This window comes from Lissotriton helveticus, chromosome 6 (genome assembly GCF_964261635.1).
Source record: "Lissotriton helveticus chromosome 6, aLisHel1.1, whole genome shotgun sequence".
Taxonomy (NCBI): Eukaryota; Metazoa; Chordata; class Amphibia; order Caudata; family Salamandridae; genus Lissotriton; species Lissotriton helveticus.
Window position 1 is genome coordinate 185,587,980 of NC_136067.1, and position 17,622 is coordinate 185,605,601.

At 42.7% G+C, this 17,622-nt stretch overlaps 1 protein-coding gene across 1 annotated transcript in view; it reads left to right on the forward strand.

Moving 5' to 3' along the window:
* The window catches only part of PKHD1 (PKHD1 ciliary IPT domain containing fibrocystin/polyductin), a 1,769,028-nt gene that overhangs the window by 1,340,643 nt on the left and 410,763 nt on the right, over positions 1 to 17,622 (forward strand). The window contains exon 53 of the mRNA XM_078647366.1: positions 9,474 to 9,651. Within this exon, the coding sequence (XP_078503492.1) occupies positions 9,474 to 9,651 (178 nt within the window). The remainder of the gene's footprint in view (positions 1 to 9,473; positions 9,652 to 17,622) is intronic.

Below are 17,622 nucleotides of genomic sequence, written 5' to 3' on the forward strand. Positions count from 1 at the left end.
TGTGTTTATTTAGATCACTGCGGTCCTTTTTCATCTGATACTGCGTATAAGTACATCTTAGTTGCAGTTGATTCATGCACACGCTTTGTGTGGGTCTGGCCCCATCGCAGCGCTGATTCACGGACTGTCTTTAGAGATTTGCGCGTCTTTGTAGGGATTTTTGCCTGTGGTACCTTCCATTCCGATCAGGGTCCGGCTTTCGCCTCTAAGGCGTATAAGGATGCCATGAATTCGATGGGGGTCCAAGTCAAGTTTTCGTCTCCCTACAGACCTGAGGGTAACAGTGTAGTGGAGCGAATGAACCGTGATTTAAAGCAATCTTTGACAGCTCAAGTTATAGGCACTGGCAGAAACTGGCTAGCCCACCTCTATGGCGTGCAGCGTGCTCTTAATAATCTCCCTAGAAGGTCTCGGGGTGGGCGGATCCCATACGAAATGCTCTTTGGCATCAAGATGTTCGTCCCTGACCTTGACGGTCTAGACTGCGTGGCTCGCGCCACAACCTTTGACGTAAATGAACATTGTACTGTTTTACAGAATCTACAAAAGACCAGAGACAGTCTTGCAAAGGAACATTTGCCCTCCACGTCGGATGTTGCGTTGCAGATCCCGGTAGTCGGCTGGCTACCCCAAGTTGGAGAACTGGTTCGAGAGAAGATCGACAACAAAAAAGAATTTGGTCCTTCCTATCGAGCTCCGGTTCCAGTCCTTGGAGTGAAGGGCACAAGAACAGTCATTTTACCACCACTTCCTGGTCGTAAGGAAAACAGGTTTATCTCAATTGACAATGTCAAGATACACAGAGTGGCCGATTCTTCTTAGCATGACACCGGCTGTTTCCTGTCCTTCCATTGTGAGAAATTCAGTTTTGCCCACTGCTTCAAATCATGACACTGAAGTGGCAATCGAGTTGCCTGCTATTTCCAGTCCTTTATTAAGTACTTTGCCCGGTACAGACCTTGCTGAAATAGACTATACTTACCCCACTGACTTGTCCATGCCTGACCTGCAAGCCCGTTTGGCCACAGAATCCAGATTTTCATTTGACTCTGTTTCCAATACCTCGAAGAAACCCTCACGTTTTGCGGTTTATGCCAGCTTGTTTAAAAAACATTTTTTAATTCCGCCTTGGACATATATTTAGCTGGTGCTTTTTTCAATTTACCTTTTCATGTCAATTGGGTTTGTGTTTTATTTTTTCCGTCTTATGAATGGACACTATGTCGAAGAAAGAACTTGCATTCGACACCTAAATGGAACTTTGGCCCCCCTTTCCTCATCGCATTCTGCACACAGATTGAAAAGAGACTTGACTTTTGTTAACATCACTGCTTGGCCTGTCCTTGATGGGATAGTGTGGGATGCCGTTAGGTTTCAAATTCATGGCCCTAACGAGGTTGTTAATGTCCCCAATGTGCTTAGAGTTAACATGGGGGATGTTGTGAAACAAAACATTCGTTCTGATGATTGGGATGTTCAGGCCGTAGAGTCTTTGTTTTCTGATTTGAAATACTATGCTGCCTTTGATGCGGAAGATTTGTACTTAGAATCTGCTAATTATGGTGATTTGTTTTGCTTTCAACATTTTGGCAATCACTTCTTACATAAAACTGCGTCCAGAAGGAATACTGTAAATTATACACAATGGGAGCATTGCCCAGGTCCTAAACAAGGCAGTTTGAGTACTTTTTTGAAAAAGTACACTTATTTTACTGACTTCAATCAGTCTAATCCCGAGTCCTTTTATTTTAAAATGACACAGAAGCCTATGTCCAAGGTTAGACTTACCGATACCAAATTGTTGTATTCGAGATCCTTTCTTGATCAGCTGGCTATAGGCGGCTATGAATTATGGAAGGAGACTATTGACTTAAAATCAGTTTGGGGTTCTAGGAACTGGCAGGTACAAGGCTCTGAGGCTTTGCACCGTGCTTGTCTCATCCTGAATCAGATGTTGTTCTTGAATTCTTCTATTTCACAGACAACTTGCTTTGGATTGGCTACATCTAAAAAATTAAATTCTCCGACCATCCCAGAGTTAGAAGAATATTCTGGCTGGAGTAATTATACTCAGTTTTCGATTAGGGACTTACAAACCCTATTGCTGAATTCATCATTTAACATATCCAGTATGGATCCTAAAGGTTGGCTAGTGTGGCACAGAAGTGCAGATTCATGCCAGCACCGTTTTCTGGGTTTATCTGATGGCTTTACACAGGTCAGACCTGATCCACGTTTTGACCCTGAGCATTCTGTCACAACTTACTCAGTGGGCAAATTGTGTCAGAATTGGCTGAAACATTCAACATTGTCTGCGGTTAAATTACATCTTGCTAAGCTGAATGATGATGTGGATTTAAATGATTTCATAAAGGGCCCGGCTAGTGGTAGATCGAAAAGATGGATATATGCTGTTTACAATGAAATCTGGAAGACATCACAGATTGAGGCTGCAACACGCCTTAGAGCTATAGATCAGGAAAATTTAGAAAAGGTGCTTGCTGTGGTAGATAATAGTATTAACATGCTTTCTTCCCGCATTTACACTTTGGATAATATTGTGTCTTCTGTAGTGGATATTGTACATGATGAGGTGTCTGTGTTGTACCATGGTCAGAATCAATTACGTTCTGTCATGCAATTTGCATGGACCCTTCAAACGTTGAAGGCTGGCAAGGTGCCATGGACCTACATGAATGTTTCTTCTCTCTTTGCTCCCTTTAATTTGACTGACAAGCATTGCTTGCTTTCCATGCGAGATGCTTCATTTTCTATGTTACATATTGAGAAATTAGAGTCCTTACCTTTCTCTGTGGCAGAGGCCAACGATGCAACGTGGCTTATCCACGGTTTAATAACTTTGCCTTTTGCACTGTATACATTTACAAATTGTATGCGATATGTTGCCATAGGTCGCTATGAACCCTTAGGTAGTGCATTTCTCCATGAAGTCTGGTCCCTTCCTTTCACTTATCAATGTTTGAAAGACGGCCAGGAAGTTTATCTGAATGGGGAGGAGTGTACAGAAACACCAGATCATTCGCTAATGTGTAGGCATATCCAATTGCACGGTTCCTGTAACCAAGACCGGCCGAACTTGGCCTGTGTTTTAAAAGGGACTCCGGTTCCTGCAATCACACCGACTTTTACGTTACTAAGGAACAGAAGTTATTTACTTTTAAATAATGAAGATTGTTGCGGGTTAATTAAAGGTGTAGCTTATGTGGTAACCGTAACTGAGCGTGTCGTTTGCTGCAGGAATGTCCTGTACCCACCCACACATGAGAATAGGGAGGTTTCCATGTGGCCACGCATCCCAACGTTGAAAGCAGAATTCAGCGGCATGAGCAGAATAAGAGCGCTATTGTCCCAGAAAGAAGTGGCCTTGAGTTCGGCTAGGGAAACTTTCGTTCTTCACATTGCTAATACACGGACAGAGGTTCAGGCCCTTTTAAATACTGATTTACCGTTACATTTCAGCGAGATGGTACATTCTATCTTCAACACGTCCTCCACAAATGGGATGGCGCATTTTTTTTAAGTCCGTTAGCAGTGGTCTTGTAACTTCATTTGAAAAAATCTTTGGAGTCATCCCTGCTTTCTTCCATTCCATTTTTTCAAGTTTATTTGGTGGATTCCCGGTTATCCTGGCACTAGCGGCAGCCGTTCTAGTGGTTGTTTGCTTCCTTAAATATGGATGCCCCACGTGTAGAAGGAGCAGCCCAGCCCCTCCTAGCGCTGTTTCGTGACCGAATGCTTGAATATTATGGCACGCTGCCGCTTGCGATTTTAAGCACGGCATATGGATTATCGTTTCGATTTTCCTACTTCACCTGTGTCCAGCCTGTATTTCATTGCCTAAGCTGTGACTTTGATTGGGCCATTGATTTATGTCTCTGCGGACCGGTTTCTCCTGAAGTCGACTTTAATCAGCTGATGAGTCCCATCGTTACTCACAAGTTGGTTTGTACTGGCGACAGGATTATGGCCTTAGCAGCGATGCATGGACTAATGGGTCCTTGGAACGTTCTTACAGCGGCGCAAGATTTCTTGGAACTGAGCTATCTTGAAAACCCAGCGAGTTGTCCTCTGATGGTAATAGAGGCTCCAATATTGGGTGAACACGTTTGTTCTTTTCCTCTTTTGAATTGGATGGCTGAACTGTTTTCGGATGAAGACGGTGATTTCCTGTTGGAGGCTGTAGCTGCATATTTTGCATATTCGGTCTTGCCTTGAAAAAACTTCCTGGTTTATGATGATGTCACATTTTTTTTTTGTTGCATTTTTTAACCTCATAGTCCTATTGGCTTGAGTGCTTGTGACATATATTTTTTAGTTTTGCTTTGATTGCTGCAGTTTTTGATACTTATAAGGTTGTTCATGGTTGTTGAACTCTGCTTTCATGAAGTTGCCCTTATCTTATCTTATCTTATCCGTCCTCGGATCATGGGGGGGTGTCATATAGCTACTATATATCTTTATAATGCGTTAAGTTAGCATAGGCACATTACATGTTTAAACGCCATTTTTCCTTTTGCTGCTTCTGCACACGACACTTAATTGTTGATTTAGCTTTCAACCTAGTAGTTCGCTGTGGTTTACATGAGAATAATATGTTATTACTCTGATATCAGCTTTGCTCAATAAACTATGTCTGTACAGAGAGTGCTGAAGCTTCAGGAACAACAAGATACTGAATTGTTATGAGGTCTGATCTTCGCGCCTTCATAGACATAACATAAGTGCAGCTTCTGCCAACTTTGGCTTTTAGGCGGGTTTTATATTGCTTTGCTCGAGGCACACATAACACACTTGATGCTGTTCGCATGCAGAGAGAGCTGGTGTATGCTGATGTGATCCCTTCATTCTAGGATCCTGAGGTATGGGCCCGCCCTAATTCAAACCCAAAGAGACCTTCTTAGCTATTAATATAATATGCAAGTTAGGGAAGGTGAGAAATAAGTGTTGTTAACTCTTATTCATTTACAACATGTTAACATGCTGTCACCATTCGCTTTTTATGGACTAGTAACTATGCTGATAACTTTGCTTTTGATAATATGTTTCCTTGTATTATCTAAGATACTGCGCCTGAGAAGACGACATTAGTAAATAAATATTTCAAATGTTCACGTGTTCTTCTTTACTCCACGTTCTGGTTTGAAATGATTGTATAACGAAAGAGTGCTCATGTGTTCCACGTAACCTGAGGTATTGTAAGCTCATGTTCTGGTTTGTCTAAACATTGGGAGTTTGTTATGACCAATGAGACACTGTAGCTAGCTCGGTAAGGGGTTTGTTGGGTACTAAGGTGAGTTTTGGGTCACCCTAATTCGCTGAGGTTCCAATCCTCTGTGCACAGTTCTGTGGGAGAACAGAAACCCTGCTACAGTGCTGGTGTGTTTTACATATCCTAATAGTGAACTACTGCCTATTTTGTTTTTCACTATTGAAGGGCTATCTGTCCCATATTCTAACATGGGAGTTGCTATGTAATATCCTACAAGTATAACTTCCCATTGGGCCACGATGAAGAAGTAATGTTTAGGCTCTCTGCACTCAGAATTTAATAACACATCTTTTTAGGAAGATGGTTTTTAAATTGTGCGTTTGAAAATGCCCCTTTTTAGAAAGTAGGCATTTTCTTTTTTAACCATTCTGTGTGCCTCTGTTGTTTGGGTATTGACTGTTTGATTTTGGAGTGACAGAGGCTGGGGATGTACATCCACTGTAGACCGTCCTAAAGGGCGGTTGAGGTGTATACTGCCTTTCCTGGGTGACTCATAGCGGGGCTGATTAGACCTTGGTTGCATTTTGAGTGCGGGGAGGAGGTTCACTTGCACCTGAATAGGCTGTGTCTCCTTTGCACAATGATGTCTCCACCTCCTAGAGTTATGTTGCACAAGAGAGGACGGAACTGGTATTTACAGGGTTCATAAACCCTTGCCACAAAGAGAACAAAGAGAAAATGGGGAATAATTATTGGACCTTAAAGCACAGAGAATTAGATCACTTCTGGACTCAAGAGGAACCTCTGCCAAGGAGAAGAGCTGAAGAGCTGAAAGGAGGAGTACTGCCCCTGTGATATGTGTGTGCTGTGCTGGGTTGGCCTGCAGTTGCTGCGTCTGCCAAAGAGAGGACAAAGACTGGAACTTTGCTGTGAAACTGCTTGAAGAAGAATCTCCAAGGGCTTCTGTGTGCTTCCCTCCTGTTCTGACATCTCAGGGCCACAAAGACTTCACCTGCAACCCACTTACCAGCACCTGGACTCCTCTGTGAATTATTGCATTCAAAAGGACACCAATTCCACTTCCTGGACCCTGACAACTGTGTGGTTGGTGCTGCAAAGCAAGAAAAAGCAACTCCGACGCTGCCAGTGATGCTGCGATCTTCAACGAGGTCAGCAGCACCGCTCGTGAAGTGCAAGACGCACCGCCCCGCCTGAACCGCAGCTCTGTCACCCTTCAATGCCTGCAGTTATCGCGTTTGTGACACAAGTGCACGCACCAACGACATCACCGTCAGCTCCTGCATCCCATTACCATGGACCTGATAGCCGACGAGGGTGACTTCACGAACTCTTCAACATCACATCACCTCACCGGAACGGATGCCTCGCCGCCAACGCCACCTAACTTCCCCTGTCCTGGATTTGACTCCTTGGCTCCTCACAGACTTGATGCCTTGCCTTTTCAGTGGCAACCTGGAACTGGCCTCACCTTGGAACCGATGCCTCATCTCCACGATGCTGTGCATCGTCTGCTGACTTCGTTTTCAAGGTACTGTTGTTTGGGGGGTCTGTGTGACTCCGTGGCCGACTCCGAGCTCCTCGCGGTCAGAGCCGTACTTTGGATTTATGCCTGTCCCAACGTCATATTATCCCCAGGTGGAGCAATTTGTTTCTACAAATGCTATGTTTGAAGTAACTGTTCTTAAAGTGATATCTCAATACATAAATGTTGGATTTATGTTGTTTTAGTTTTGTTTTGTTTAAATAAAGATACTTTATTCTTCTAAACTATGGTGGTGTCCATTTGTAGTGTTTTCACTGTGTTAATGTGTGTTTGGGTACAAATGCTTTACAGATTGCCTTTGAGATAAGCCTGTCTGCTCGTGGCAAGCTACCAAGGGGGTGAGTGGGGGTTATTTAAAGTGTGTAATATTCTTACCCCTCTACCTAGATCTGTTTGATTTCAAATAGAGATTTCGGCAGCTGAAAGCACTCATACTCTCTGTGTGAAAATCCTGGGAAAATGAGGAAGTAATGAGGAATCAGACCCAGAATCACTGATTTCCCAGGTAATTCCTAATTTCTAAAGAGACTCTAAGGATCCAACTTATAATGAATTCCTCTACCCCTGGAGTTCCTAGTACTGGCAGCTTTGAGAGTGGGGAATGTCCAGGCCACTTTGAATAAGCGCCTTAAACTCAGCTTTCCTACTAAAACAGTAGCCAGTGGTATTTTCCAGGAAGTGTGTTACATTTCTGTGAATAGGCTGTGTCCACTTGCGAAGGGAGATGGCTTCCTAGGAAGCCACGCTACATACATGCCAACAGTTTGAAACAAGAAAGAGGGAGATTAAAAAAAAAAAAAGAGGGCTTCATTTTCCCCATTGATTTACATTGAAGCAAAAGCAATTTCCGATGGGAAAAAGCTAAAAGAAAAACATTTTTATCTAAAAAAAAAAACTGTGATTCTCCCACCTGAATGGTTCTATTGGCATGTACACGTTTGGGCTGCTGGCGAATAACATCTCTAGTTAAGTGGAATAATTTAAATTTTTTAGGGTTCTTATTCTGTATCTAAAGTTATAACCCTGGAATTGTAACGTAATAGCAGCAATCACAAGTAGGGGTTTTCAAAGGTTTTTTTACCTGCAGAGGTTTTTTATGAAGTCTCTGATTTTCGCCTTTGCAAAGTTTCCTGGTTCACTTTCAACCCATCAGTGTTTTTTTGCATTGTGAAATAGTTCTCACTTCATTTCGAGATAATTTTCACACTATACTAAGCCTGTACTGGAAAATGTATGCAAAATGTTTTCTAAGCAGGTTTACCTCTTGGAGAGCTTTTCTATGCACAAAGGAAAATATTTGCTAGATTTTTACCGTTTGCAGAATATTTCTACCATCAGTGGCATTCCATTGCAGGAGAACCATAATGTTCTGCAAAGTATATCTGATATGCAGCATTTGGTAAGTTTTAAACAAGCATACATGCAAAGCGAATACCTCTGTAATCTTCGAAATGAGAATTTTACCCAAAAGCTTTAGTTGAGATACAAAAAAACTTTACAACGTGTGGCTACAGAACGCCACAACGTAATAAATGAAAAAAACAGAAGCCAGTTCACGCCAAATTCAAGATTTGCTATGAATTGTTTTTAAAAGGAAATAAATAATCCGGAGCAGTAGCTGAAATATGTGTCTGTCATGACGTCGTGCTCTTTGTTGTTTGACCTGCGTTCCTAGACAATGCCACAGGTCGACGTGACGCCTTGGGATGGCGTGACTCTGCATGCTGCGTCACGGGTTACTGCTTGCATAATTTAATTATACAGAATTGAAGGCTTTTTAAGCCAAACACCTCATTTACCTAAAAAAATACCAATATGGTCCTAAGCCAAGCACCTCCCTCTCCTAATAACAATATGGACCAGTTTGTTATGTAAACTAATATTACAAGTAGGGTAAGATGTAAATTAAAAGAACATTAAATGGCTGCTTTTGAACGAAAATCACTTTTTAATTGAAAGCTCTCCTTTTGGGAAATTATTGAATTATTAATGACTGATCTGCTGCAGAGTATTTTTAAGTAGGTGGGAAAGAACATTTGTGGGTTAGAAATGTGCATACCTAATTTTGTTAGAAAAAAACCGGCAAAAAGTTGTTTTTTTAGGGATACTTTGACGGTAATAAAGCTCTTCTGCTAATGATCCATGCAGACTCCCTCGGCGTCTTCAAATTGGAAACACTTCTGCCTTCCTCTGCTTCATTACCACTGCAGGGGGGTAGGCGGGAGGTATTTAGGGCAAACGAATATTGGTGGATATTTAAGGGGAGCCAAAATTGAACTAATTATTATCTCCGGATCCCATTAGCTGTGCACTTTAACTTGCATGTTGGGTTCTACTGGTGCGTAAGAACAAATGTAGGAAGATAGCGTGCGACTCATACGCGACACTCAACAGGACCGCGCGTTGTCTTGTTTCATTTCGCTCAAATTGTTTCCCTTCCTGAGCGGCATTGACCCCGGTGCCAGCTATCCTTTATTAGTCGGCCATTGAGGGGGGTGAATGTCTTTCAGCGGTGCCTCAAAGCACTGAAGGGCTTTTTGGTACTCTTTAACTGCAAGCAAACGACTTCCCCATTGGCCACCCATGCTCATGCAATGTCACTCAGGGGTTACGAAGAATTAGAACAGAAACTAGGCTTAGAATGAGGGAATATTTTAACTTTTATTTTTTATTTTCCAGAATGATGGCTCCAGACAGAGAATATTATTTATCAGTGACGGACAGCAGCAATAAAACAACTATTGTCAATTATGTACACGATACACTGTCAAACAAGTTTGGCTGGATGGCTCTGCTGGTGGATACAGAGACCTACACACTGGCATTTGATGACCCGTCAACCAGAAATCACCTACAGGTAATGTGGTTAATAGCATAAAATGCATTTACCAACAAGGCAGAAATAATATAACTCACACAACTTTAAGTGAAATTATTTTTTTGCGGATATTTTACTGCCCTGCTGTTGATTGATATTCTGTTAATACTAGGCCAACAAGATGATATGACGCCTTTGAAACTATACTCTGGTATCTTCTTAGCGCGAACTTCAAACATTGTTTGGCAAAACAGTGCTACCTCCCATCTCCATATATGGTTTGAAAGTGTTTATGGAACTCGTTGGTGGTGAATTCCTTGACAACTTAAAGATAATACTTGTTACTTACAGCCCTATTCTTCATCAAAGTACTCACTATTGAGGTGAATTTCAACTATGGAGAAAAAAAACTCCATTATATTTGCTAAGTGTGTACATGAACAGAGTGCCAAAAGTAGGTTGACATTCTCAGCATCATGCAAACTATCCAAGAAAACAACGAAGAGCCTGAAGAGAACAGGGCAGGTTGGTGCCTCACACCAGTTGTTAAAGGCGAAAGTTAGACTAAAAATCGTGATGATCACAGATAAGTGACTAAAGCTTCAGCACTGGGTCTTTATTGCCTGCCCCACCACTAACTACTGAGTATAGCAAAGCAGAACATAGTAATTGGTGTTCTCATAAGTCACTGAATATCTACAAAGACAGATCTAGACATGCAATTGTGCAGAAAAAGAATGAAGCACCACAAAACCAAAGTTTGATTGATCCCTAGCCAAACCGCAAATTGTGTAGTGAACATACACATCTGAGCCAAAGAAATGAGCTGAACATCTAGGCGCCATGTTGCCACCCTGGTGAGCCCCCACTCTCTCCCTGGAGGCCACGGGATATCTGCCAAAGAGCAAGTCAAGGCAGTATTAGATCTGGTTGCCCAGCTGCTGGAAACTAGAGAATTGTTGCCCTCAAAAGAATACCCAGATGTTGAAGGTTAACAGATTTCCAGAAGGTGCCATACCTGTAAATGTAGACTTGAAGAATATGTGTCCAACCTGTGGCATCCCAGGATGGCCTCCTGAAGTCTTTGGGAATCTGAGGTGGCTTTGAGCAACATGTGTGAATGAAGACCAAGCAAGACGTGTCTGGATAGATTGACATAGATAGCTATCTCGTATCTACTGGACTCAGAACTCCCTAACCCACCTGGCCATGGGAACAGTCACCATAAAGTACATTTTAATGATTAAGAAATTAATACCAAGTTCATAAAATATGTCAAAGTAATACAACATTAGAGTCTTATGAAAAAATGGGAGATCACATCAGTAAGTAGTGAGTTACGTGGTAGATTTAGACAGTGAAACCCGTAAACAACCTTCCTCTCTGTGCCTCATTTTCCAGGCCGTATAGGCATCCCAACATTTCTTCGTGTGTTAATAACTAGATTACTCAAGAACCTATCAGAGGGGAATTCGAAAAACACATCCCAGTAAGTAAATATCCTCTCCCCTATACAACTCCTGAAAAGAAGTCAAATAAGCCTTTAAAGTAGGGGCTATGTGCCTGGCTACATTCACAAAGCTGGATTTCTAGGCAGCCTTTTTCTTGGGATTCTGTCCTTACAGTACCCAACCTGACAAGCCATACCTCTGAGTGTCTGTTCTGTTCTTCCATGGGTCTTCAATCGAACTAGGGATTAAATAGGCAGAAGGTTTGGCGCCTTTTAGGCTGACAATGTCTGTAGGAGAGGGAAACAGATCCTGAGTTTGTAGAAGGGAACCACTAGAATAATTAAAACATATTCCAACTGAATTTTAAACTGCAATGTGAGCATCACTGCAGGTGGTACAGAGACACACATGTGTCCCCAATGTCTTTGCATGTCAATGCATAAACTGCAAGAGCCCTAGCAGTGTAAAATGCTTACAGACCCTTGCAGGGGTTGTGCTCATGGTATAAGCCAAGAGGCCCAGAGAGAGAGGTCGAACATGACACTAACTAACTGGACTATCTTGGGACATAGTTTCCTTTCATAGGAAATGGGGAATGCCCTGCAAATGTGGTCTCTTTGAGTGTTGTCTACATGTCAAATATGAACTTCTAAAAGTTTTGAGTTGCTCCTCTGTCCAAGAGCCAAGGGCCAGATGTAGATAGCCCAATACCGGTCGGAAACGGCAGAAAATACCGAATTTCAGCCGTTTCCGACCGGTATTGGGCTATGGAGATGTTGGGGCTCAAAAAACATACAGATTCGGTAATTTTACCGAATCGGTAATTTTACTGAATCGGTAAAATTACAGAATCTGTAAAATTCGGTATTTATGAATCGGTAAATGAGATTTACCTACATCTGGCCCCAAGTTGGAACGCCAGATCGTATACCATCAGACATCTATTGATTAATGAATGTGACATGCACTTTATGGCCTGATCTGAGCAACACATTCTTCTCTCTTATCCATCGGAGGAAATGCAGTTCTCTGAACAGTGCTACCACTTCTCTCCAGTTTCCACAGAAATGGCCCCATAACTGTGCCCATCAATTTTGCATGTATCTGCTATCCATAGATGGGCCCATCCCGTGCCACTTGCATTTAGTACTACTCCTGCTGAAATAGGGCGATTCACATTCCCCAGGGCAGCTGGCCAAGTACCCATCACAGTGGACCACACAGTTTAATTTGAACTGACTGTGTGATTTGAATTTGAAGTTTGCGTCTCTGGGATAATGGAGTGGAATGGGATTGGAATCACGAGCCGTTGTCAATTGAGTCTTAAATGGCCCAAGCTACTGTATGTTGCTTAGCACTTTAAATGGAAATACAGAAGTGCTGGTTCTTGCTATACAGGGTATGTGTTTGCTCCTGAAAAGTGGTGGCACTCTCCCCTTAATGTATCGTAGCAGTCCTGAGAAGTGCAGGTGTTCTCTATTTCAAATTAAAGAAGTATTGGTGCTAAGTACCAGACAGTCCCTGCCCATTTAAAGCAGAGATGTCTTTGGCCTAGAAGCTGTGTTCTTAAAGATGTCTAATATTGAGAATGCAGCAAGGACTAATAGTTCCTGAACCTGGATTCACTCTATGCTAGAATTAAAATGCATCCTAGATGCATCCTAAATCTGTGAATGTCTGAATTTAGACAGGAAGTTGGGAAGGCACTTATGTGATTCACTACACTTCAGTAGAGAATAATCATACAGAAGTCAATTACCCTGGCAGAGAGAGACTAGCTTTGTAGATGTAAGAGTGCGATGGCAGAGGCTAATACTATTGTACGAACGTGTGGTACCAGCAGCCCAAACAGTAGCAATCGAAACTATAAATGCTTGTTCAGTGTAGCAACCTTGAGGTAAGTCAAATGATGTTGTTCCATTCAAACATTGAAATATGGATTCAGAAGGTCGAGAGTCACCTATAATCACATACATGTTGCCTTCTGAGGTCCCCACCATCATAAAGGGAAGGTATAATCCTCATCTGGCCACCCTCTTGAGGTCAATCACAACACTCTGAGACGAATTAAAATGCTGTAAATCCCCTTCCCCTACTCTTACATTGCTACCAGACTGGTCAGCTCTTTCCTACATTTCCTTGTTATCTGCCTCCAAGGCCCTCCACCAGACAGTGTTTTCTAATTTTTGTGCCCATGTCTGAAGGAGGCAGGGTGTGCGGGCATGCAATTCCTCCTTCAGACATGGGCACTGGAGTAGGCAACATGCCTGGTACTTGTTGGTTTTGGTGTGCTGAGGAGATAGCTTCCCTGGGAGCATCATGCACTGAATTGGTCTTCGGGATGTGGTACCCAGGGCCCTCAGTAGTTCGGGGAGGGATCCCCCACACACCACCCTCCATCGAATGTTTAGAGAAAGCAGGTTGTGCTGACCCCCAGGGGCTAGGCCCTTCTCAGGGGAAATGAGGGTCTTGTAGCAAAGTGCCATGCACGTCGTTCCCTGCCCAGGCCCCCTTTGTGCGACTCAGCTTTTCAGTCCTGTTGCTCTGGGCCTGTAGTGTCCATATGCCTTATTGTGGTCTTTTTGTGCTCCAGTTGGCAAGCACAAGAGAGGGATACACACACAAACGGAAAAGGAGGAGGAACAAAAATACACAAAAACAATCAACTAGGAAGAAAGCAGGAATCTTTAGGAGTGAGATAAAGGGCAGGGAGTGTCTGGTAGTGGATTAAAAAGAACTGAGATGGATTCAGGATGAAGCATCCTTGAGATTTAGAGTGCTGACATTTAATAGGGCCGGGCGCACTTCTGAGCTGAAGCCCGGGTAATCATTGCGAAGGGGAGAAATGCCTAGCCGTTCTCCGGACCTCAATCCCTTCTACTGCCATCGGGTCCGGCCTCCAACGCGGGAACCTGGGTGGCTGATGGTCCATCCAGGAGGCAAAAAAGTCGATCTAGAAAGGACCCCAGATCTGTTGAATCAACTCAAAGACATCCGGGTGCAGCTTAGAGACTGGAATCCTGAAAATTGCGGGAATGCCATTTGGACACTTGATACCAGAGGAAGGAGGAGCCACTGTTGATACCGGTGCCTCACGCCAAGCTAATCTTGTCTCCTCTTCAACCAAGATTGCATCCCAAATTCACTTTGATGCATCCATTACCCAATCAGTCAGATTCAGATAGAACACTACCTCTGCCATGGAGCCATCCTCAGGCTAACAACCAACGTTTTCGTTCTGGCTATGATCAGAGTCAGACAGCCTTTGACAATGGGGATGGTGGGGATGACTTGTCCCATTCTTATGATGAAGACACTCTCTAACCACCAATATAGGAATGTTCTTTTTTGCTGTAGGGATTAGATGTGCAGCTTAGGTGTTGGACCTACAACTCCCTTTTGATCTTGCAAGCAGTCCCTAAATACTTGGGGGCCTCCCTGGCTCAAACCATTCAGGATGGTCAAGATGCAGCCAAATATGTCTTTAGGTTGTGCCTGGATACTACTGGTTGTTTGAGTCAGGCTGTGGGCACCAATGCAGTGCTCTGTATCCACACTTAGATTACATCTTTTGGCGTTGGGGATGTCCAGGTATCCCTTATGAATATGCCTTATGACAGATCTCACTTGTTTGACGACAAGGAAGATTCGGGCCTGGAACCCTTTAAGGATAGCTGAGCTACAGAGCGCTTCTTGGGCCTTTTGACGCCTGCCTGGCAGATTCCCTGGTAATGTTGTCTCTTTTGAGATTACTCCAGAGGGTTAAGGCACAGGCAGTGTCAGGCCCATTGACTCCAGCAATAGTTAACCTAGTCCTTTTGGGCTTAGGGACAGGGTTTGGGCAGACAACATGCAGGTCACTAGGGACAGAAATAATCCCAGATCCCCAACCCTGCCGCATGAGCCTCCAATATACTTTAGCCCTTAGTGGCACATGACCACCATGTAGGAGGCTGAAGTCAATTCTTTCTACAGCAGTGGCAAAGGATCATATCTGACAGATGGGTCCTCCAGAGCATTTAATAAGGATTTATGCCCTTTAATTCCTCTCTGACCCAATGCATCTTCCACTCACATGAAATTCTGGGTGGGGGATGCATTGGGTCAGAAAGCATGTTAAGCTAGCCTGTCTGCCTTTGGCTGATATGCCACAACATTATCTTTTGCAAAGCTCCTGACGTGTCAGTTCAACCAACCAATGACCTTGCTAACACCTAAGGTGATACCAGTCTACTACAAGTTCCCTGATATCTTCATTTCACAGTCTGACAGTTAATTTGCAAAATAAGCATGTAGTTCGAGTTGACGTGTTTTCATCCTACTGGTTCATGCCAGTTATATCTCAGACCAAATGGAATGTCCCCTATTGTAGGGTAAACGTCAGTGGTCAATCCTATATATACCTCATGAATTAACCATTGAGTGAGAGAAGTCTTTGCCCCAGTTTCTCCCAAGAGGTCATGCCAGACAGCCACAACATCCATACTGATACTGATATACAATATAAGGAGGAGACGACCTAAGCCCAGCTGATGTGTGTTTTCCTTCTCTCCTGGCCAAAGACTGCTAATCACAGCTGCTTCACTGTGAACAGGTATGCAGTGTACTTAATCTCAAGAAAATCTAGAGGCAATTTAGCTACTCCATGCTCGCATAGTGAAGCACACAGAAATATTTTTTGATGTGTTTATCTGCCAGGAACATTCCAATCATGTTAGAAATGTTAATTTTATTCTTGCTATTAGTGACATGCATTAGTGCTGTTCTAAATATAGACTATGTGTGGTTATCACTCATGTACTAAGCAACAGGATGGGACTGTGGAAATAAGCATGTTTTAAAATATAGCGTCTTTTCTTAGTGCAGTATTTGTGTGTGTGTTATTCAAAATAACTAAACCAGGTTTGAATTACCACTGCATCCCTGGCCATTTTACAGGACTGTTAGTAAACCAGAAAGCACAGACACCGTAGCAACAAGTATGTCAAGTAGGGTTGCGTGGGGCTACAATAACTTAGACTTTCACCCTCAAGCTTAGGGGCTCTGACCAAAATTCAGGCACCCATGGGCGGGAAAGCCAAACATTGTAGAACTAGGCCAGAGCCCTAGATTACTCAACACTCCATACAACAGCAAACCTCCTGACATTGTTGAGTTCACAATCAACGTGCCGAAATCACACCAGACTCCTTTGCAGAGGCTCTTTTTCATTGCTGCCATTTTGCATTTAGTGCAGTCCTGGGCCTTTCCTCCATCACAATGAGTCACAGACATATGGGCTACGATCCCGATGTTTCAGCTGTCCTCCTCAGTCTTGGTGAGTATGGCTCTGAGGCTTCTTGGCCTCTTGCCATCGTTCATCCTGGTTGTCAATTATGCCTTGTGGCATTTGAGGGCTCTGCAATGGAACCTGAAGTCTCAGTAGGTCCAGTAACAAGGGAACCTGTCAGATTCCATCGAGAGTTCAGAGGAGAATTCAGACAGTTTGACGTGGTGACTGTTTGACCACAGTTGGACCAGTGGCATACTGTAAAGTATGGGTACACAGGAAATTGGTAATTAGAAAGGTTTATTGCGAGAACACACGAGCAGGGTAGGGCAAGAACATGGAAGGTTAAGTTAAAACAAACAATTCTAAATGTAATGAAGACATGACACATCTTCCCCCTAGAGGAAAATAAAATCAAAATAAAATAAAATAAAATAAAAAACAAAATAAGTTAGCAAACAAAATCCTCCAACTGTTTGGGCTTGGAGACCACACGTTTCTTAGAGACATCCTTATCAACATTAAGATCAAAATGATTGGTGTTATCAATAGATTCGCAATGACTATTCTCAGTATGACTATTCTCAGATACAACCACATTATTATTTCCACAAATATAAGTATTGTTGACTGTTTTCAGGTGTAATAACAGAATTTTCAGATGTTTCCAATGTAATAACATCACCCCGATCCTTCTCAACAATTTCATCAAAACCACACAAATTCTTATGTAACGTTGAAACAATCAAATCATTTTTCCCTTTGTAAATGCCAATCTTTCTTATGTTCCACACTTTCCCATCACTTAAAGGGAACAGCATTAGGTAAAACCTTTTTTACCATCAAAGGTTTTGAAAATTGGGATTCACCCTTGCAGACTTTCCAAGGTTTTTTAACCTTGACCCACATTCCTGCCTTGATCTCTGCAGAACCACCTCCAAATTTGTTGTCAAAGGTACAATTGTATTGCAAGTGTTTATCTAAAACATTACTCTTAACGGAATTCATACAAATATCAAGACAAGGGTTTTTATGCAACCAATCTGGATTACATTTAGTTCTAGCAGTACGGCCTCTCATGATATCAAAAGGAGACATTTTCAAAGCTTCATGTATATTGGTTCTGAAGTCCACACAGCTTTGAATACCTGAAGTTCCCAATCTTCCCCCTTCATTCCTGCAATTTGGATAGCATTTTTAAGAACTCTATTAAATCTTTCACACTTTCCATTACCACTAGGGTTATATAAGGAAGTGGTTCTATGTGTCACATCTATTCTCTCAAAATAA